Source organism: Oryza brachyantha, chromosome 5 (genome assembly GCF_000231095.2).
Source record: "Oryza brachyantha chromosome 5, ObraRS2, whole genome shotgun sequence".
NCBI classification, from domain to species: domain Eukaryota; kingdom Viridiplantae; phylum Streptophyta; class Magnoliopsida; order Poales; family Poaceae; genus Oryza; species Oryza brachyantha.
The window spans coordinates 266,330-287,553 of record NC_023167.2 but is presented as its reverse complement, the minus strand read 5'-3'; the positions used below and the strand labels follow the sequence as shown (position 1 = coordinate 287,553).

Here is a 21,224-nt window from a genome sequence, read left to right as displayed (position 1 = left end):
CGTTGGTTTCCAGATGTGGATATCAAAGGAGTGAGCACGATGAATCTGGCCCAGCAATCGTCCACAGGAAAGGAAATGCTTCTGATTTTCCCAAGTGCTCTGCTCTTATCATCTATAGTGTCGAGTTATTATGTTTGGTTAGTTTATCTAGATATGTGTTGCAGATTTGCAGGCTATGTTTATTTTCTTCTCGGAGACGACTTGACTTTTGTATATGGTCGATCAGTGTATCAGTACTCAACGCTTGTGTCATCTCAGATTGTTTGTGAGTTTACTTGTCAAACTTGGTTCGTTTGATGATTCGTTAGAACTGTCTGTATAAGCTTATTGTTCTATACATTGCTCCAAGGGTATAATTATGTTAAAATTTGAATTTATTTCAATGTGGGTTTATTTTGTCTCTAAAATAACCGTACAGTAATCATCACATCACATGAAAATGGAATCAACTATCATGCCAAGATATTTGACAGACTAACATGAATGCACAAAGCACAATCTTATAATTCTTACCACAGTAGTATGCCTTTAATTTAGAAGAAACAATGTACATTGCCAGACTCTCCGGAATAAATTGCACTGAAATTTGTTTTGCCTCAACTGATTTCGTGGAGTTTATATACGAACAATTGCTTCGTTAATTACCACTCTAAACAACTCCAATGGTTAAAATACCATCGAAACAAACGTAATTGCCCTCTTATGCTGCAGAGGAGGGTTTCTGTGGTAAAGGCCGTTGTTTCTTCTTGCTGTGTTGAAACTCTTTGTAAATTCATTGGTTATCACCTCCTTTGTCATGAACATAAAAATGTTAGCCACTTGGTTTGAAAGCACCAGCCAACGCCTTGTATGCTTCCACACAGCGTTTGAACTTCTCCTCCGCTTCAGCCTGCAATACATTATCCATGTTTAGATATCTACATATATAAGGTACTGCCATGAGGGAAAATCATGCACCTTTCCCCTTTTCACTAAAAAAAAGTGGCCTTTTCCTAATATCACTGCTTGCAACTCAATTAGTATCCAGTACCCCTAGAGGCTCAGTAAGACAGTAACTGACAGCTTAAGCTTATTAAGATGGTCACTTGGCCAGTCTTCCAGTGTGGCTGACTTTTGTAACTACCAATCACTTGTCCGCACTATTGATTCCTTACTAAAGAGCATGTGAAGATAACACCAAAGAGTGCCAAAAGAATAGCAGGGAAACCATAGTAACCTGTGATGCTCCTTGATGTTTGTCTGGGTGCCACCTGAGAGCCGATGCACGAAAACTACACAAAACATTGCATTGAGTTATACAACCAATTAACAGCTTCAAGATGTAGAGCCAATTAAAATATGATCCAATGTGCAAGGAATGTTTGAAAAACTTACGCCGACTTAATATGATCAAGTTCTAAGGGACCTAAAGGCGTCAAACCAAGTGATATTCTATGTCTTTGAAGATTATCATAGCAAAGCTCTTCTTCCTCATCTACATCACTTTCATTCCAAACTCTTTGCCTTGATTTGGTCGATTGAGACTCATCCCTCCACTGAAATCCACTGGGACTCCCACTTTCGTCATTCTCCCCAGGCCAGTACCAGGTAAAAGATCTCTTACCACCAAAATTCCCATAAGGGGTATCACTGCAGTCATCTTCATCAAAGTTTCTCCATTTTTGTGCACCTATATAAAAAACAACATAGAGCATTTATCATCCAATATATCCTAGAAATGCAGAGCAACGAGAAAATACGATGTGATGTAAACATAATATAAGAAAAATGAGCAAATGTAGCTTAAGGAAAAAGTTCCAGAAATAGCTTACTTTTGCCTTTTCTATGTGGATTTTTTCCATAGTTGGAGTTTGTAAGCTTGGATTTACCACTTCCTTTTTGTTGTCTCTTTTGTTTATTGCTGCTCTCCTATAAAGAACGGATCGTGTTCAAAAGGATTAAATTAATCCTTTGTCAACTGCGAGGAGAAAAATTAATCCTAGACAAGGATGAAAAATGCTTGATATGGTTGTAGAGAGCTGAGATTGGGAATGGATTGAAATCAGTATGGTGTTGGTTGTGATTTACATATATGCAGACACACTTGAGATTCAACAAAACACCATTAAAGGATTACAAGTACCGAATAGGGACCACCGTTAAGAAGAATGTTCTTGAGAGCAGCCTTAGCATCACCACGCTTTTCGCGGACAGCAAATCTGATGTGAGGCTGTCCAGGAAAACAAATTCCATTACTGTTTAATACACATGCAGAGTAAAAGAAGAGTCTTCAACAAGGAACAATTACAGGTGGTGCAAATCACTGTATTACTGGCGCTAAGCATGCGCAGTCCTTGTCTTATTTTTTTCATTATTTTACTTTGCTCGCAAGAAATTTGATTGCAACTCTGTAAATATAGTTGCTCCTTCTTAATATAGCACCAGTAATTGCTTGCTCGGTTTAAAAAAAGAAATATACATGCATAGTGAAAGTGGAAACACACGAAAAAACAAACACCTAAGCGGTTATCAAGAATTACAGTGACCATGCTTCCTGTTAGTAGAACTTGGGTTGCTGCCTCAATTCTCGGGAGAATGAAACCCGAAGAACAGTTCCACTGTGAAAATTCACAGCTTTACCAAACTACCAGTGGAGGAACAAGAGGAGGAACCATATGGGCACCAAAATTACCAAATCACACATATGGAATTTGGGGAAAAAAATGACCTTTCCAACTAGCAGTAGCATCTAGGCCACTGGTGATTGATTTGTAAATCCACCTCCACGGGAGGGGATGGGAGGCAAAAGAAGAAGAAAGAAGAAGGGGGTGGAGCGAACCGTGGATTTGGAGAGAGCGGAGGCTGTGGAGTGGAAGCATCTCCATCGCCGCGCGGCGGCCTGCATCCCGTCGGCGTCGGCGGCGGCGGCGGCGGCGGCGGGGAGAGTAGAATGGGCTGGGGTTGCGCGTGGAGATTCGTGCGGTCCGTCGCGGCCGCAGGATCTCGAGTGGGGTAGTATAACGGAAGAAGGTGACGGCGACGTCAACTCGAGGCTTACATGGTTGGTTTTAGGTTTAAGCTGAATGCTATCCTGCATTATACTACTCCCATGCATTCAGATATTCTTCATGTCTACTGTAATATTAAATCCAAGTATATATATAGTACTGTAGTAGAGAATTTAATTCAGTAATGTTATATACTACTATTTTGATCTAAATAAAATAAAATAAAAATCTATACATTGTTAATAGAGTGTACTACACAAGAAACTTTTCGTGGTAGTGCTACTTAGATTAACGTAACCACTGGACTAGGCGTCCTTTCGCAACACAGCTGAATCAATATTCAATCACAAGCTATAGCCGTACACGTATATACCCAATTAACGAGTACAAGAAGAACTTGAAAGCAGCTAGCCACAATGACATCCGTTAATTCTTCCTGCAGAGATATAGATCAGTTTATTATACAAGCAACTAATGCATTTATTTAAATTTGTATCAGCTAAGTTACGTTGAAAACGCGACTAACTATATATACATATGCAGTAACTGATTGAACTAATTTAAGCTCGTTTTGAAACGCTAGTTACCAGCTGACGGTAGAAGATGAAGACGTAGGTGCTCCTTATTCAGTTCTTCAGCTTGCACTTCAGTTCATTATTCAGCTCGATCGTTAATTTAACCAATAAGTCAGTATCCTGGTTAATTCCTTCCATTAGTCAGTATCCTGCTGTCTCTGTAACACGCCCCCTTTGCAAAAAGAGAAAAGAAGAAATTAAAGAGAGCACAAGGATCGATCCTTCTCACTCACCCTCCGTTGTGACTCTGAATCATCGTACCTACCTGCATCTATTAACTATAAATTTTCAGAAACTGTGGACTCTTAGTCTGCTATGTTACGTGCGTCTATAGTATTGAGAGGAATGGTAAAAAAAAGTGGGGCTAACTTTGGTGTTTTTAGTTGCAGTAGAATTTAATCCATCTCGTTGATCTATTTTATCAGACGATTATGATTAAATTATACTACCAACAATATTATATATGTAGTAGAAATTTAAGGGAATAATATTATTCTTTTTATTGGGATCCTAAATAACCTCAGGGGTCCCCTGCCTCTGCCTGCCGGCAACGCGCTTCCTCAGTATGTCGCCGCGCCGCAGAAGAGGAGGACGCTGCACAGCAGAAGGGAGGAGGGCTGGACAATGACGATGCAGATTGGACGAGGAAAATATTGAAAAGGGATCAAATAATTAGAAAGGTACCAATCAAATAATTAATAAAATATAAAAATATCTTTTTAATCAACAGACAAGATTAATTTTAACATTAGTATAATACTACCAATAAATACACCGGAGCGTTGCCAAAAAAAAATATATCCCCTTTTAATTATAAAACAACTAAGCAATGGACTACCGTCCTGTTTTGCCGCTCTACCCCCTACTCGCTGGTGTCCTCCATGCTGCATCACAGTGATGATATCAAATGATAATCAACTTGTATCATCTACTTCATGATTTATTTTGTTATCCAGTCGGCCTGTTTTGATAAACAAAAGGTATATACACATGTATTAATATCTATTTGTTCTCTATTTTAAGATATTTTGTATATGTGTTTAGATTAATTTGTTAGCATCGGCATGAATTTAAGAAGGATCAGACCATCCTGTAGTCTGAAACATAAGTAATACTTCAATCCATCGTGCATTTATGTCTTGATGATTAAGTCTAAACAAACTAGGTAATTAATTATGTAATCCAGGTGCTGGATACAGTAGCTGCTCCACTACTAGTCCACCCTAGTCAATTTCAGCTAGACTTGTTGCTCTGGCGATGCCAATTTCTGCTGCTTCTCGTCCTCATCGGCGGCGATGTCCATCTTGTTATCTGCACTGTCGTCTTGCTGCTGTTTCACTTGTACAGTGGCGGCGGCGGCGAGGGTGAGCTGCATATTGTGCTCCTTGCTCTTACCCCAGAGCACGCTGTAGAGGCCGGCGACGAGCAGGATGCCGCCGAGGATGCTGCCGAGGTGGACGATCTCGCCGAGGAAGAAGGAGGAGCAGAAGATGGTGAGGACGAAGCAGAGCGGGTTGGACATGGCCAGGAAGACGGGCCCCTTCTTCTCGATGCACCAGGCCTGGAGGTAGAAGGAGACGCCCGTGACGACGAAGCCGGTGTAGGCGACGGCGAGGAGGCCGGCGTCGAGGCGCAGCCGCCAGGCCGCCGCGTCGGCGCGCACGACGGCCGCGGCGAGCAGCAGCGACTGCAGCGTGCTGAGGGCGCACTGCAGGAGCGTGGCGAGCAGCTTGTTGGGGTACTCCTTGAGCAGCGACGCCTGGAGCACGATCCACAGCGACCATGCCGTGTTGGACAGCAGCATCAGGAACGTCCCCTTCACCCACCTCGTCCGCCCGCCGCCGCCGCCGCCGCGGCTCGCCGCTTCGTTGGTGAAGGCGCGGTGGTGGTTGAGCGGGCTTATCGCGGGGCCGGCGTAGAGCGCGATGACGAGCACGCCGCCGAGGCAGAGCGCCACGCCCGCCGCCTTGGCCATGCCTGACAAGGTCCTCAGCCGGATCACTTCCAGCCTGCATGTATCGATCCATTGATGGATGAGTGATTAACAAACATATCATTAAAGAGAAAGAAAACAAATTGAATTGAATTAGGCAGGTATAGAAACCTTAAGAGGACAGCCAAGAAGAAGGTGACGACAGGGACAGAGTTGCTAGTGGCGGATCCGACTGTCGCCGAGGTGTACTTGAGGCTGATGTTGTACACGTTCATGCTTATTGTGTTCCTGCATGCCCATGCCCATATATTATACATGCTCTTGCTCGCTTACTTACTTAATTACACCTTGCTTATTCATTCATAATCATACGTACATCGATATATTATATATATATGTCGCTAATGATGGTAATTAATTAGCTAGGGTAGATGTTAATTATATCTGCATAGATGGATGGATGGAGCATATCTTACCCCAGCAGAGCGTACATGAAGAGCTTGGTGAACAACCGAAGCGACATGGGTGGCGCATTTCTCCTGCATGCATATATATAATTAATATCAAAGAAATCATGAGTCTTATGTAATATATATGCTAGCTTGTTAATTAGTTGATGAATCAACAAAATGACCGACCTTTCGAGGATGATGGCGAGAGGGAGCAAGAGAAGAGTGGCAGCGGCCTGACGGTAGAAGATGAAGACGAAGGTGTTCATCCCCTGGTCGAAGGCCGCCTTGGAGACCACGTACAGCCCCGTGTAGATCACCTGGATCACGACCGCCATCACGTACGGCTTCTTCCCATCCATCTCTCTCTCTCTCTCTGCTACCTAGCTAATTAAGCTAGCTACAATTAATTTCAGTGTGAGCTATCTCTCTCTCTCTCTTGCAAAATGAAAAACAATGCACTTAATTTGCTTGGTATATATGTATGTTTGTTGAGACGGCCTAGCTTATATAAAAAAGCTAGCTTGCAAGATCAAGAAGAGTTCCCACAGGAAAGGGGAGGGGGAAAGATGCTGCTGCTATCTCTCCGGGAGTGGATTTTAAACCAGGGAAGAGATGTCCACTCATCTATTGCATACTATTTCTAAATTGTTATTAAAAAAATTAAAAAATTTATGAAGATAGATTAATATAAAATATATCACTACACAAACATGTAAGTTCAAATATGACTTTCACAATCCATATTTGTTATTTTTGTTATGGATCGTAGACGTTATATTTGAATCTGCATGCATGTTTGTGTAGTGATATATCTTATATTAATATATTTTTTTGAAATTTTTTGATAACTATTTAGATAATATACTTTGGACGAGGGGACATCTCGAGAGTTTATAATACTTTTCCCTATCTCTCTCCCTCTTGCAGTATATGTACGTTGATGTTTCACAGCAAAGCAGGATTCAAGGACGAGCTGGGCTAGCTAGGTAGCTTTTTCTTTCTATATATCTTTCTCTGTCTGGCTTGCTCTCATTGATTCACAATTTCACATTGGTTTCTGCTGACTTTGGGATAGATAGACGGACGACGATCGATCGATATATATCGTCCTCTTCTTTCCTTTTCTTTCTTCCTTTGGCCGGGAAAGATAAATATGATGTGGTTGCCTTTGCCAACGAACAAGCCAGGTTAGTGCACATAACTAATTAGTGTGTGTGACTTTATTCCACTTTCTTAACTCTACTACTTTTTCTACCCTATCTAGCCAGCTCCCTTGCATTTTTTTTTATCTATCTACCGTTATAAGAAATGGGGTGTTTTTTTTTTTTGCTTTTTCATGCCTAACATACGGTATATTTATAAAATAAAAATAATTTATAAATAAAACTTTTATATACGCATTATTATTGATCTGAAAGTTAAGGCTAAAAAATAAACTTTAGTGATACCTCCCAAAATTAACTTTAAACTTTAAGTTATAATTATAAGTAGAAGCAAGAAGATATGATAAACTTTTAATAGTGGTTTTAATAAGGGTCCATGACTATTTACTCTCATTTACAATTTAGCCACTATTTATTAGCCTCTACAATCCTATTTAACTTATATTAGCTGTCTGAGGATAGCAATTACTAAATGTGCTATCCGATGATGATTTAAAACATGGAGAAATATACCTATATATTTTAGAACAAAATTTTAAGTGGGAGCTAAACAGTGTTATATTTGGGATGAATTGGATATGATTCAAACATATCATGACATTACTCGATCTGCCACGCACTAGCTAGCTTTTGTTTATTGATCACAGAATCGTCAAAGCATTTCCCAAGCTAGGCACCCAATGTATGTAGGGAGCATCGATCCTTTAATTTAGCCATTGCATGAGGTAATTAATGTATACAAATGGAAAGATGGTGGGATTATGAGATCAGTCTTAGTAAATGTTTTATGAAGTTTTTAGCCTTACTAAATGATAAGCTACACGGGCAAAAACAACAATGTGTCGTAGAATTTATGATGATGAGAGAAGTTAAGTTTCATATATAAGAATAAAACTTGGTACACAGTTAAGTAGACTATGAAACTGAATAGAAATTTCCATTGAAAATAATCCGTTCCATCTCCGTATACTTAATCAACTACTATTTATCACTTGGATGCAATTTTCAAGTAGTATATTAGGCTATGAAACCGCCAACTAAAAATTTTACATTAAAAGCACTTGTTTCATTCATCTACTAAAATATATTTTGATGATATGACACTATTAAAAACCTCACAATGAAAAGGATGACCTAAATTAAAAAAACTAATTAATTAGATCAAAAGTACTCTTATATAGTAACCATAAATCCATGTTATTAATTAATAGAAAAATTACAAATTTTCCACTGATTTTAATCGCCATTGCAAAATTGTTATTGAAAAATTAAAAAAAAATGTCACTAAAACTATCGTTCTATTACGGTGGTATCCTTTTAATATAGAAAAAACTAGTAACATATATATTTGCAAAATTAAGCCCCATGTAATTAATAATAACCAGGTGAGGTGTGCCAGACAGGACGCACCAGAACTGAATTTTCATGTTTATTGTATTCTTGCATATGCTATGCCAGCACACAGCTTACTGTTCATCTGTTTGGACATTCTTCCTTTTTCTCGCTTTCTTTCTATGTCCGTCCAGTCCATATCTTTGGTCCATATCTTTAGAAATGACATGGCTTTGTCGATTTGATGCTCGCCTTCTCTTTCCTTTTAAGTAATTGTTTCTGCAGCATGTTATGCTAGTTTTAGTTTAATTGTATTTACTGCATGCATGGTCATGAAATATATACCCTGGCATTGATTTTATCAAATTAATTAATTCTAGCGCCAGCACAAAAGGTTTCAGAGAACTTTCTTTTTGTGAGGTAAGAAAGAATGTGATTAGATTATTTTTTTCCTTCAAAATGGAAGGTCGAATTTGTGAAAAAGTTATTCTTTACGCATGTAAAAATAATATATATTTTGTGTGTGCGCTAGAGAGAAAGAGCCAAGAACGATATGATCGATGCAAATGAATTGATCAATATATGTCACTAATCAAGTGGTAATTGATGTTAATTAGGTGGAAGCAGCTATCACATCTTAATTCGCGTAGTGTCTTTATATGTACAGAGAGAGAGAGAGAGAGAGAGAGAGAGATAAGTAATCTATCAATTCGATTGGACATTACTTGTGGAAGGAAAATGTTTCTCTTACTTTTAATGGCACTAGCTGCATGCTTTTCTGTTCATGTTTGAAGATAAGGCATGCTATATATAAACTTGTAGGAAGATCGGAAACAACACTGGTCCTACTCTTACTGGACTGCATTCAGCTTTTCTCCCCTTCTCTCTATGAATTTTACATTGTATTTGTCCATACTTTAATTAGAAAAAAAAATAGAAAAAGAAATATCTAGAGCATGCTGTAGCATTTACACGCACAAAATTTGATTATGTATGTGCACTAGCTATAAGAGGCAGTACTAAAAGCCTCAATTAAGCTTGTTAACAAATTAAAAGGTAGAAATATGAGAATTGATTTATTTGTATTTTCCATACAATAATACAATGTGCACGATCATGCTCGGATTGATTGAGCTAAAGTTGATAAGCCACAAAAAAAAATGTTGGCCGGTAAAACTTTTCTACCTATATTTAATTACTATTCGTGTTAAAATCAAAAGCAAAATAATGGACTGCGATGGAAAACCCTGAAAGAATCTCTACTTTTGCCGGTAAGTGATCAACAAGTAGAGATGATGAAACTACTTTTGCCATGAACATATATGTATATCTACATACACACAAATATTAATTTATTACGGCTAATCATTCCTTCAATGGTAGACAACGCTAGCTCATGGTGACTTTGTTAATTAGTCGATCTCTATATGTGCTTGCCTACTCTTCGAAGATGCTATAGCGAGATTGGGTGTGCGTACATGTTCACTACTTATATATCTGGTACTATATGTTTTTAGAAAAGGAAATAATTACATATATAACAAAATCATATATAGGACATGCCATAAATTAAAAAAAAACATATATATACATCCAAGCTTCTCTTTTTTTTTTTTTGGCGCGTCAGCCTCATTTGTACAGGCTCACATACGGCACAAATATATATACAACTCTCATCAGTGCTGGGGGGATTTTATTTTGGATGATATATGTACAAATATATATGCACAATGCCTCTTTCTATGCATGGTAGAACCAACTTGTCAACTTGATCACAAAAGAGTTCATTAACTAGAGAATGGACGGCTGATATGTCATCTAGCTTAATTAGGTACACGTACGTGCAATTAAGCTAAGTGTACGTACACACATCACACTAGCTAGCTAGTGTGGGCACGAGAGGGGAAAACATTACTCTTTTTTTTTCTAACCACAATAAATCGATCGACAAATTAAATATACGGATATACCTCCGTCCATAGAGGGATATATAAAAGCTATTCTCAAATACTGTATTATATATATACATAGTAAACACAATTACCGTATTACAATAACAAATTAAACCAAGGTATCGTCTTTATTTTTTTTTTCTAAACTCTCAACAATACAAACGTCTTATCAAATAAAATACGCATGCATGGTTTATCAATTATGTGCGTACTATATGTGTAAAGCTACATATACACATAATACTTGATAGATACGTATTCAAAAATAATAATAGTAATAATACTTGATAGATACTTATATTTATGCATGGTTTTGCAAGGGATATATGTGATGGATCTAGCTCTAGGAGTATCGATCGATCGATCTATAGCAGTAGTTTCTAAATTTTTTTTTCAAAAACATCACATCGAATTTTTAAACACCTAAATAAAGCATGAAACATAAATAAACTAAAAAACTAATTGCACAGTTATGGAAGAAATCTTGAGACGAATCTTTTGAGTCTAATTAGCCCATGATTAGCCATAAGTGCTACAGTAACCAACATGTGCTAATGACAAATTAATTAGGCTCGAAAGATGCGTCTCGTGGTTTCTGGGCTAGCCGTGAAATTTGTTTTTTCATTCGTGTCCAAAAACCCCTTTCGACATCCGATCAAATATTTGACGTGACACTTCTCCTAAAATTTTTTTTAATCTAAACACCATCTAATATGGATCGGATCGAGTTGCAAGCAAGCATGTGCCGGCCATTGCTTTGCTAGCTCTGCTTACATAGCTTACTAGTCATTGGATGGACAATATATAAAGAGGAAGCACTGGTCGTACGATATGCCACCATGTACATACGTGCATGAATTTATATGTCACTCAGACTGGACCGATCGATAGTACCACCGGAATTCGGACAGGTGAGAGTGTGACCGGATAGCTTGCTACGAGTTACTTGTCATAAATATCTAGTCATAAGGGCAAACCTAATAAAATTTACACGTGAACTTGAGTTGCAGAGTAACCGGATACATCAAACTTTATATTAGAAAATATGGTGCCTCCTATTATTTTCTCAAATGTGGCAAAATTGTTTCGAGTCATAAATATTTGACACTTATGATAATGTCCAGTCAATTTTTTGACTTTAATCCACTGCTACAAATAATCCCATGTATGTCCATCGGGAAAACTCATAGGTCTTGGATTCTCAGCCAGCAAACCGAGGACGGCATCAACCCTTTGTACAACCGACACCTATGAGTTTTAAAAATTCAAAAAAAAATATTTATAAATTTTTATTTATAAATATTACTACAAATAGTGAAAGCTCCGATTCTTCAAAGGATTCAAAATTAACATAAAATTTATTACAACTTTTTTTATTTGAAGCCAAATATATATGGTTGAGTTTGGAGACTATATTCGGTTGAAACAAAAAAAATAGCAATGTGAAATTAAATTGCCTTTTCATATATGTATCCTAATTATTCTGAACTTGGTTTATGTAGTTTATAATCTGAAAGTATAAAAATATTACGAGTATTGCATATTTGTAATTTTACTAGTATAATTATTATATAGTTTTAAGTTAGTATTATTTAAATAAGGAAATATTTTCTCTTTACTTGTCACAATGAAATTTATAATCACATCTAATTTTAAACGACAATAAATGACTCTTACCACACATGGAGTAAGAGTATATTATTAACCTATTGGATATATGCTTGGTGCATCTTTTAAAAAAATCATTATCAAACTTCATTTTTCTCGTAAAAAAATTATTCTTGTAGAAATACTCAAAATGGGAGTACTTTAAAAAATTATGACATTATGACAATACTTTGAAACTAAATATATGAATATCATTTTCTTTAAAGAAAAGTTAAGTATTTGAGAAGTTATCAATTTTCAAAGGTTCAAAAAATTCGATAATTAAACATCAATTATTTTTACCGGGGGAGCGGCTAATAATCAGTAGTAGCTGGCAGATCGAGCACTCAATATCAAAGCGTGCACATATATATACATGGACAAAATCGAGAGGGAGAAAAAGCTAGAAAGGGATCGGATCGGAGCCCTAAAGCTGTAGCTAATTGACTTTAAACATAAAAGATGTGCAACCGGAAAGGTGCAGCATGCAATAATGCATTATTGGATCGACCGACGACCGTGCACACCGTATATATAAATATAACATTCACGTTTTAGTTTCATGACTGTTTGGCTGTTCTTTTGACTTTTGTGCGTGTTTCCGAACTATTAAAAAATATATATATATTTAAAAAGTTCATTATATTATAGTTTAAAAATAGATTTTTTTTAACTTTGTGACAATTAATTTCACCGTTTATACTATTAAATAGTAACACGAAAGTCAGAAAATCTTTTATCTTTTAACCTCGTCCCTCAAAAATACAACCCACACATAGGGACGTCGGTGATAGATATTAATTATCTCTATTTTCTATTATATATATATATATAATTTTTCCTTAGTACTACATTTATGTATATAAATTTAAACACACACGTACCTAAACAATATATATATATACACACGTACCAATTTATGCCACCATTCCGGCCATGGATAGATGAACACAGCAAGTTGCTGTACGTGTGTACATCGTCTATATAGCTTTAGCTTTTTAGGTACTGCTGGTGCATGTGCATCTCGTGCATGATCGATCGATCAGATCAGTGCAAATATAATAAAGCTAGCAGACATATTAATGTAGCCTCAGCTCAGTGTAGTGTATAGTAGTACTAGTACTAATCTTTTTAGGTCTTGTTTAGTTCCCAAGATTTTTTTAAAAAACATTACATCAAATTTTTGGATACCTAAATAAAGCATTAAACATAGATGAACCAAAAAACTAATTGTATAGTTACGGAAGAAACGTTGAGACGAATTTTTTAAGCTTAATTAGTCCATGATTAGCCATAAGTGCTACAGTACCGACATGTGCTAATGACGGATTAATTAAGCTCAAAAGATTCGTCTCGCGGTTTCTAGGGTAGCCGTGAAATTTGTTTTGTCATTCGTATCCGAAAACACCTTTCGACATTCAGTCAAACATTTGACGTGACACTTCTTCCAAAAATTTTCTCAATCTAACCACCCTCTTAATAATTAGGCTTTCCTGCAACTAACATGCATGTCCTTTCTTGATATATCTTTTCTCTTTAATTTCTTCGAACCGACCTCCCTCATCGATCCACGCATGTATATATATAGGGAGTTATTATTCGACATGTGATCAATTAATATATAACCAATGGGTACATGGACGCCGCCGTATATATTTCCATGGTTCACACGGAGTACGTACGGTCTTATAAAAAAACATAAGGGCAATTATATCGGCCATAAAAAAACCTATATGTACTAAAATTTATACTCAATGGTAGCTTGAGTTATAATTTTTTTATAGCTCGAGTTATAAATATATGAAGGTGACAAGTTTTACGCTATAAAAGATGGTGCCTTCTTCTGGTACTTTGTCAAGGTAGGTAATTGCTCAAAAACATGAAGTACATGAATGTTGTGAATATGTTTACCATGCACAGTGGCAGCCACCTTTTTATTTTTATTTTTATGTGTACATTCATGAGATTCGAACCTATATAATACCTTGTATTCATCCACACTCATCCTTATCACTATGAGAATACCACATATTACCTCGATCTTATATTTAATAAATGATGGATAGATGAGGTGGGGGGAAAGTTAGGATAAATTGTACTCTCTCTGTCCCTAAATATTTTTGTAAAATATGTAAAGATATATATTTGCATAAAAATATATTTAATAATAAATAAAATGATATAAAAATAATTAATAATTATTTTTTGAATAAGACAAATAGTCAAACATTTATAAAAAAATCAACGGTGTCAAACATTTAGGGACGGAGGGAGTAATAATTTTGAATGAAAAGTGATTGATGAGATAGTACTATAAACAGTACTAAAATGCTTATATTTTGATAGATGATTTAAATCCTAGAAATAGTTAAATTTGGAACGGATGTAGTAGATTTTTTATGATAAGAAGGTCAGAGATACCAGGGAGGATACATGATTAACAGATAGTCTAATATACAACTTGATATATATTGTGTGTTGTATGTGTGTCTAACCCATTAATTGGTGTGTGTGTTATGTGTGCGCGTGCGTGTGTGTATATATACTTATTCCATAAATTCTTATAGATATGTATATCATACACGAAGATTACGTAGACTTGACAGTTATTTGAACGCGCGCATATATATTGTGTGTGTCTAACCCATTAATTAATGTACATATATACTTATTCTATAAATTCTTATAGATATATATGATACATAAAGATTATGTATTATGTAGAGTTGGCAGTTATTTAAAGTTCATGTCATTGTGTACTCTCAATTAATTAAGTTGTATATATAGACGCATACCTTTTCGCTTACTTATGTTTGTAAGCCAAAATTTAAATATTCAAACTTAAATTTAGAGTTAATTTTGAGGTTTCTGTATCGTAGTTTATTCTCTTTTAGAACCATTAGAACACATATAAAAGGTTTATTCATAAATTAGTTTTTAATGATTAATAAGAGGTTTTACTTATACTTTTTAATAGCAAAACAATAAGGGTGATAAAATTAAAGGGCAATCTTGCCACATTTGGTTTTTAAGTAATAGAAGCATGCTATTTTGGATATAGTACGAAGAGTGGTGTATGTAACTCCATTATCATAGCGTGCACCATTAGGCAATGGCTATATTTAGTAATCGAAAAGGTTCAAGTGGTAATCGATAGCGATCGAAACGACTTGATTACTTTACTCACCTTGTTCTCATTTTTATATTATCATATATGTTTGAGCATAAGCATCTAAGTCCAAGAAATATTATTGACGAGTGTGAGTTCTAGTAAATGTCCTCATACAAACGAATTTGTTTGAGAAATATCGTCGTCGTTAGGGTTCTATCCATTTTTACTGTTAAATATATTGTTCACACTAAAAACTTAAAAGAGAAATGCTGATGAGATCTAACTGCGATGATATTTCTTAGAGAAATTTGTTTGTAGGATGACATTTTATAGAACTCATACTCATCGATGGTATTTTGTAGAATTAAATATTTGTCAATGAGATTTCTCTATGCGTTATATGTAGCCTTTGATATTCCACTGATTATCCTAGATTTGGTAGATAATATAATGTAAGCCAAATCTATCACTAAAGGAACTCAAGGGCTACACATACATATATAGTCCTACTTGGCAAGTGCTGGTATATATTTAGTTAAATTAATGGTTGCATGATTAGTGGGTGACTTTTGCCTATTGGTCAATTGGATGTATATTTTGTGAGTCGGCCTCCAAAAAAGAAATGATGATAAAGCACTTGACAAATGTAGAGTTACTTTTTTTTTCTTTTTCTTTTTAATCTGTTGTTGGGGCTACTATAAATTGTACATACAACAATATATTATATTATTGTGAGACTACTATGCGAATTGTATGCACATCAATATGATGAATTTTCTAATTACCACCCTCATCTTTTAATTCGCTTCTTATGCTTTTGAATTTTCAACATTAAACTTGAAGTTGATTTTACAGTTTTTTATCGTAGTTTATTTTTGAATATTTGTTTTTAGATCGCTAAGAATACGTATATCAAAATTTTATTTATAAATTATTTTTTTATAAATATACCGTTGGGCTTGTTTCCTATAAAAGCCAATTATCCAAACAGTCACCCCCTACAATTAATTAGTTTATTTTGCAGACTTCTTGGTTTAAAGTATTACACTACTTGTTTTGTTTATGACCCATCCATTAATTAATTGACCTCCACTGTAATAAAGTTGGCCAATTTGTGTCCACACCTAAAACCATACCTTGTGTTTTATATGGATTCGTGGCATCTCAAATTTGGTATTCATATTTCATGACATATTGTACATACTTTTAATACTTTAAACAAAATATCTAATTAGGTTATATGACAAATTAGTTAGAGACACTTCAAATTTATTATGGTTTGGCAGGAATCTCAAATTTTACAAAAATCATGACATTTCTCTAAAATTTTTAAGCTTCCAAGGGTATAAAATCAATCTGCAAGTATATAAGGGTATTTTTGAAAAAAAAATCAAAAGTCCAATGGCATATTATTAAACGTTAACAAACTCATTGATATATAATCCTCTCTTTTCATATTATAAGATTTTTTTGGTATTCATTCATTTATGAATATATATTGTTGGTAATGTATCTAAATTCATTAGCAATCATATTAATCAAGTCAAAGTTAAAAAGTCTTACATCATAAAATGCAGTGATCAATACAGAAATGACAATATCAATGGTAAATTGTATTGTGACGAACTCAATGGCAAGAGTAGATTCTCTCTTAAGAAATATCCACACTATAGTGCACAAACATGTTTTACTCATCATCATCATCACGTGACAGATCGAACGGCTCAAAATATTTATATATGGTTTAACGATCCAGATCATCTTCCCTTATGGCAGGTGGAAGTTTCCATTTAGCGATCGCTAATTGAGATCTTTTTCCTTCTTAAGTCTTCTATATTGAATTAATAATTTATATATATAATAGTCAATTTATGATGTATAAAATTTGAGAACTATATATCTATCAGAAAATGTTTATACACAGGACAAACTCTTCGGCTAAATCACTAGGGTTGGCGGTTAATACTGGTGCTCTCTGTATTGTCCGTAACGATAGGCATTGGCAACTAGCTAGTACAACAGCACTTCAGTGGCTAACAACACATTGATACCATTTGCGGTATCGGTGCACGTCACCAGGCCTTGGTACGACATCACTTCTATAGCTAGAAACGCAGTGACGTCATCTGTACCAGCAACGCATGTTGTTTACAATATTTTATTTATTTTCTTCACCAAGTTTATATAAAAAACATACTAAGCCTGATTAGTTATCATGTGTGCATATATGTGCGCTAAATCATGGAAAGATATATGCACTTGTCGTTAACCGGAGGTTTGCTACTATTTTATCATAGTTTGTTTAAATAATCAAATCACCAAATGCTTAATAGATAAACAAATTCAAATGTTTAGTTTATATACATTTGCATTAAAAGAATTTATAATATTGTATTTATATTAGAAAATTAGGTCGTAGCATTAGCACGAGTATATTGTTAGCGATGTAAAAAAATAATCAGATTATGACATCGAAGGACTTATTTATGATTAACGATGCTGATGTTAATGTTCTTACAAATATTATTCATCAAGATGATGAAAAGAAATTCATTTTTAGCAAGTGTGAAATATACTAAATAATAAATAAATAAAAGGAGGAATGATGGGGCCGGTCGCAAGGAGAGAAAGGAGAGGTGAGGAGATCTGTATGTGCGGAGGGATTTGAGTTTTTAACATTTGTAGGACCGAGGTTCGATTATTTAACATCATCATCTACCGTTATTAACCCAAATAATCCAACGTATCATCACAAATGTATATCATAGACAATTGGTCAACGAACAACATGTCAAATCATCGAATTTATCGTGAGTTGTGAGAGCCCTCCGGCGAGATCGATCCCCTCCCTCCCCTCACCGTCGGCGACCATGTCCTCCGCCTTCAGCGGCGATGAGACCGCCCCCTTCTTCGGCTTCCTCGGCGCCGCCTCCGCCCTCGTCTTCTCCTGTAAGCTCTCTCCTCCTCCCTCCCTCCCTCACTCATCCCCTGCCCGCCAGATCTGACGTACCTCGCCTTCAATCTTGATGCAGGCATGGGCGCCGCCTACGGCACCGCCAAGAGCGGCGTCGGCGTCGCATCCATGGGGGTCATGCGCCCGGAGCTCGTCATGAAGTCCATCGTCCCCGTCGTCATGGCCGGAGTGCTCGGTATCTACGGCCTCATCATCGCCGTCATCATCTCCACCGGCATCAACCCCAAGGCCAAGCCCTACTTCCTCTTCGACGGATACGCCCACCTCTCCTCCGGCCTCGCTTGCGGCCTCGCTGGCCTCGCCGCCGGCATGGCCATCGGCATCGTCGGCGACGCCGGAGTCAGGTACTGCTCCACTGGCTATGACAATTAATTACAACCAGGGAAGAGCACTAACGAAATCGTCCCATGTTTATCTACTATATGAGAAACTAGTCTAGATCCAGACGCCCAAATGATTTTCAGGTGTTGTTAGCTTGCCAACATTTTACTAACCTGAATCCTGACAACTCAACTATTAGAGTTATAGCATGTGGCTTGAGTAAAAATCAGCTCTCTTGTTGTCTTGTTCACATAAAAGAGCAGATATACACTCTCTTGTTGATCGCTACATATTGGTGCAGTCTTTGATCAGAACAAGAATGCATTTTATGTAACTTCAAATTCACGGGCCAAATGTTGTACCAAAGCCACAGATGAAAACTACACGTTGGCTAATGCTGTTTGACCTGATAGCATTGAGGCTTGTTGGTACCTCTCTATCTTGCTGTTTCTTTTTTGGTACCTCTCTATCTCGCTGTTTCTTTTTTTTTCTCAAGAATTTTTTTTATGCTGATGTTACTTCCTCAAGAGCATACCAACATGCACAACAGACAGTGGGCATGGTACTGTTACATTCAGTTAGAATTTTATAATGTCATTTAGGTGTGGTTTCAGACTGGGTAGTTGGTTTTGTTATTCATGGTCCTTCATATGGCATCGATTGCAGGCTTGCAGCTATTGAAATGCTAGGGTGGATTTTCTCAAATATGCGCTAGGCATGTATCATCAGGGTTTGTGTTATTGTGGAGAGCTCTGAAACCGCCACCAAGCGGAGCGTGATTATCGCGTTTTTTTCCGCTGTTTTGGACCCTTTTTTTTTGCAACGATAATCATGGTTTTTGTGGCGTCGGTATTGCCGATTTTGGAAACCCTCTGCATCATGATTCATGGGGGCGCTCCAGAACATGTTTTTGTGGCACAGGGTCCTGAAGACCCCTTGGTGATGCCTATTTGCCTAATACTCTAGTCAACTTTAGTTTCTTATACAATCCTTACTGCCCCTTGTTTTTTGTTGGTTATGATTATATCTATTCGAACTCCTATCCGGCATCCATACTGCTTCTACTATCACTAAGCATTTAACTGTAATGAAGTCAATGAGGATTCACATGTAGATCTACACTTCCAGCCTCATTTTTTCACTTCTACTTATGTTTACAAGTCAACATTTGATTTTTTGAACTTTAAATTTGGAGTTGATTTTAGGATTTTTTTCATCGTAGTTTATTTTTCAACCTTTGCTTTTAGATTATTAAGAACATGCATATAAAAGTTTTATTCACAAATGAATTTTTGTTTACAAATATGTCACTTGGCTTTTCCAGTCAAAAAGCCAAAAGATGAGGGCCTTACCAGGGTTTGTGTTATCGCGGAGGGCTTTGAAACTGCCGCCGGGTGGAGCGTGATTATCACGGTTTTGGATGGTTTTCTGCAACAATAATCGTGGTTTTCGCGGCGGCAGTATCGCCGGTTTTGGGAACCCTGGGCCTGGGCCTTCCATTTTTTACATCACACATTAGGTCATCAGCACTCCTGGAGCTATGTTGTAGTATAGAGCACAGAGTACTGAGATTTATTCATAGAGGGGCCAATAGCAATCACTCTTAAATATGGTTTATTTACTGTTGTTGTAATCACTTGTTTGCAGGAAATTGACATCTGTTTCTGATTTTTCCTCCTTTGCAGGGCCAATGCGCAGCAGCCAAAGTTGTTTGTGGGCATGATCCTCATCCTTATCTTTGCGGAAGCTCTTGCTCTGTACGGTCTGATTGTTGGTATCATTCTGTCCTCCCGTGCTGGCCAGTCTCGAGCGGACTAGAGGAGTGTTTTGGAAGAAGGGCACACGGTTCAGCATTGTATTATTCTACTGCAAGGGTTAATTTGTTCCTAGAGACTTCTTGGTCTTTGTGTTGCGGGTTTCTGTGTAGATGCTCCTTGTCTAAGGAATATCATCTGGAGATTTCGTCACTCCTGTAATGTTACTCTATCCACAACGCAAAGTTATCTGGGTGGTTGTATTTATTGTTTGAATTTTTCAAGTAATAATCGGTAACAGGCCGTCCGAGATGTGATTAGTAATAAATAAATAAATAAATAAATGAGCAATCTAGACGAGACTAGTTTGAACTGTGAACTCTGTTCTGATCACTCGACTGTTTCACTTATGTGTGTTTGCAGTGCTCAATTCTGTTGTATATCAGTGAAGGGGGCGCAATTGTGTTGCTGTGCGAATAAGCTTTTGTCGAATTCAACCCAAATTTTAAGTTGAGTTTGATGATCAGAAGTCTGTTTGTATGCATCTGGATATGCAGTGAAGTTGGATCCTGATCGATCTGATGGACATGAAGGCCCTGTAGGCAGCTTGTATACACAAGCCAAGGAAGGCAGAAACTTAATTTTAAAACATAATTTTGAAGATGATTTTAGGATATTTTTTTTTATCGCAGTTAGTTTTCTGGTGTTTGCGTTTAAATTGCTAAAGGCAGGCACATATAAAAGAACTTTTACACACGAATTAGATTTTGATTAGTCATTAGGCTGATAACAAGCATATAAGCGAGGCTGAACACAATTTTAAATAAATGGCAATGGTTCTAAATTTCACTTCTCACTCTTTTGTTGATTCAAATCGGGGTCGACGGCGATTTTGCAGGGATGAATATTAAAATGACATTTGTTTAAAATATGTCATTGACAAATCCACATATTATTATGATATCAATGACATATCTCTGACTATACAAAATTATAATGACACGATTTTTTGACACATGTCT

At 36.6% G+C, this 21,224-nt stretch overlaps 3 protein-coding genes across 3 annotated transcripts; 1 reads left to right on the top strand and 2 right to left on the bottom strand.

Annotated features, from left to right (window-relative positions):
* Positions 1-480: 480 nt before the first annotated feature.
* LOC102712534 lies at positions 481-2,988 on the bottom strand. Its single transcript, XM_006653889.3, has 6 exons — positions 2,819-2,988; positions 2,123-2,209; positions 1,812-1,908; positions 1,375-1,669; positions 1,217-1,271; positions 481-889 (listed from the first exon to the last, which is right to left on the bottom strand). Exons 1-6 carry the CDS (start codon positions 2,882-2,884, stop codon positions 812-814), a joined length of 678 nt encoding a protein of 225 aa, XP_006653952.1. The 5' UTR covers positions 2,885-2,988; the 3' UTR covers positions 481-811.
* A 1,591-nt stretch (positions 2,989-4,579) lies between these two features.
* Positions 4,580-6,414, bottom strand: LOC102708059 (WAT1-related protein At5g64700-like). The gene is made up of 4 exons (XM_040524280.1): positions 6,134-6,414; positions 5,972-6,034; positions 5,667-5,783; positions 4,580-5,571 (listed from the first exon to the last, which is right to left on the bottom strand). The coding sequence occupies exons 1-4, from the start codon at positions 6,304-6,306 to the stop codon at positions 4,800-4,802; spliced, it is 1,125 nt and encodes a 374-aa protein (XP_040380214.1). The 5' UTR covers positions 6,307-6,414; the 3' UTR covers positions 4,580-4,799.
* An 11,376-nt stretch (positions 6,415-17,790) lies between these two features.
* Positions 17,791-20,581, top strand: LOC102712255 (V-type proton ATPase 16 kDa proteolipid subunit-like). The gene is made up of 3 exons (XM_006653888.3): positions 17,791-18,102; positions 18,186-18,471; positions 20,134-20,581. Exons 1-3 carry the CDS (start codon positions 18,024-18,026, stop codon positions 20,264-20,266), a joined length of 498 nt encoding a protein of 165 aa, XP_006653951.1. The 5' UTR covers positions 17,791-18,023; the 3' UTR covers positions 20,267-20,581.
* Positions 20,582-21,224: the final 643 nt, after the last annotated feature.

What these genes read in the sequence shown, in the direction of transcription:
- LOC102712534 (XM_006653889.3), bottom strand. Translation starts at nt 2,884, where the DNA reads ATGCAGGCCGCCGCGCGGCGATGGAGATGCTTCCACTCCACAGCCTCC. An exon ending in CCGCTCTCTCCAAATCCACG is followed by an intron (nt 2,210 to 2,818) that starts GTTCGCTCCACC and finishes TTTCCTGGACAG; the next exon opens with CCTCACATCAGATTTGCTGT. An exon ending in TTAACGGTGGTCCCTATTCG is followed by an intron (nt 1,909 to 2,122) that starts GTACTTGTAATC and finishes CGTTCTTTATAG; the next exon opens with GAGAGCAGCAATAAACAAAA.
- LOC102708059 (XM_040524280.1), bottom strand. Translation starts at nt 6,306, where the DNA reads ATGGATGGGAAGAAGCCGTACGTGATGGCGGTCGTGATCCAGGTGATC. An exon ending in CTCGCCATCATCCTCGAAAG is followed by an intron (nt 6,035 to 6,133) that starts GTCGGTCATTTT and finishes ATATGCATGCAG; the next exon opens with GAGAAATGCGCCACCCATGT. An exon ending in TTCTTGGCTGTCCTCTTAAG is followed by an intron (nt 5,572 to 5,666) that starts GTTTCTATACCT and finishes CGATACATGCAG; the next exon opens with GCTGGAAGTGATCCGGCTGA.
- LOC102712255 (XM_006653888.3), top strand. Translation starts at nt 18,024, where the DNA reads ATGTCCTCCGCCTTCAGCGGCGATGAGACCGCCCCCTTCTTCGGCTTC. An exon ending in CTCCGCCCTCGTCTTCTCCT is followed by an intron (nt 18,103 to 18,185) that starts GTAAGCTCTCTC and finishes ATCTTGATGCAG; the next exon opens with GCATGGGCGCCGCCTACGGC. An exon ending in GTCGGCGACGCCGGAGTCAG is followed by an intron (nt 18,472 to 20,133) that starts GTACTGCTCCAC and finishes CCTCCTTTGCAG; the next exon opens with GGCCAATGCGCAGCAGCCAA.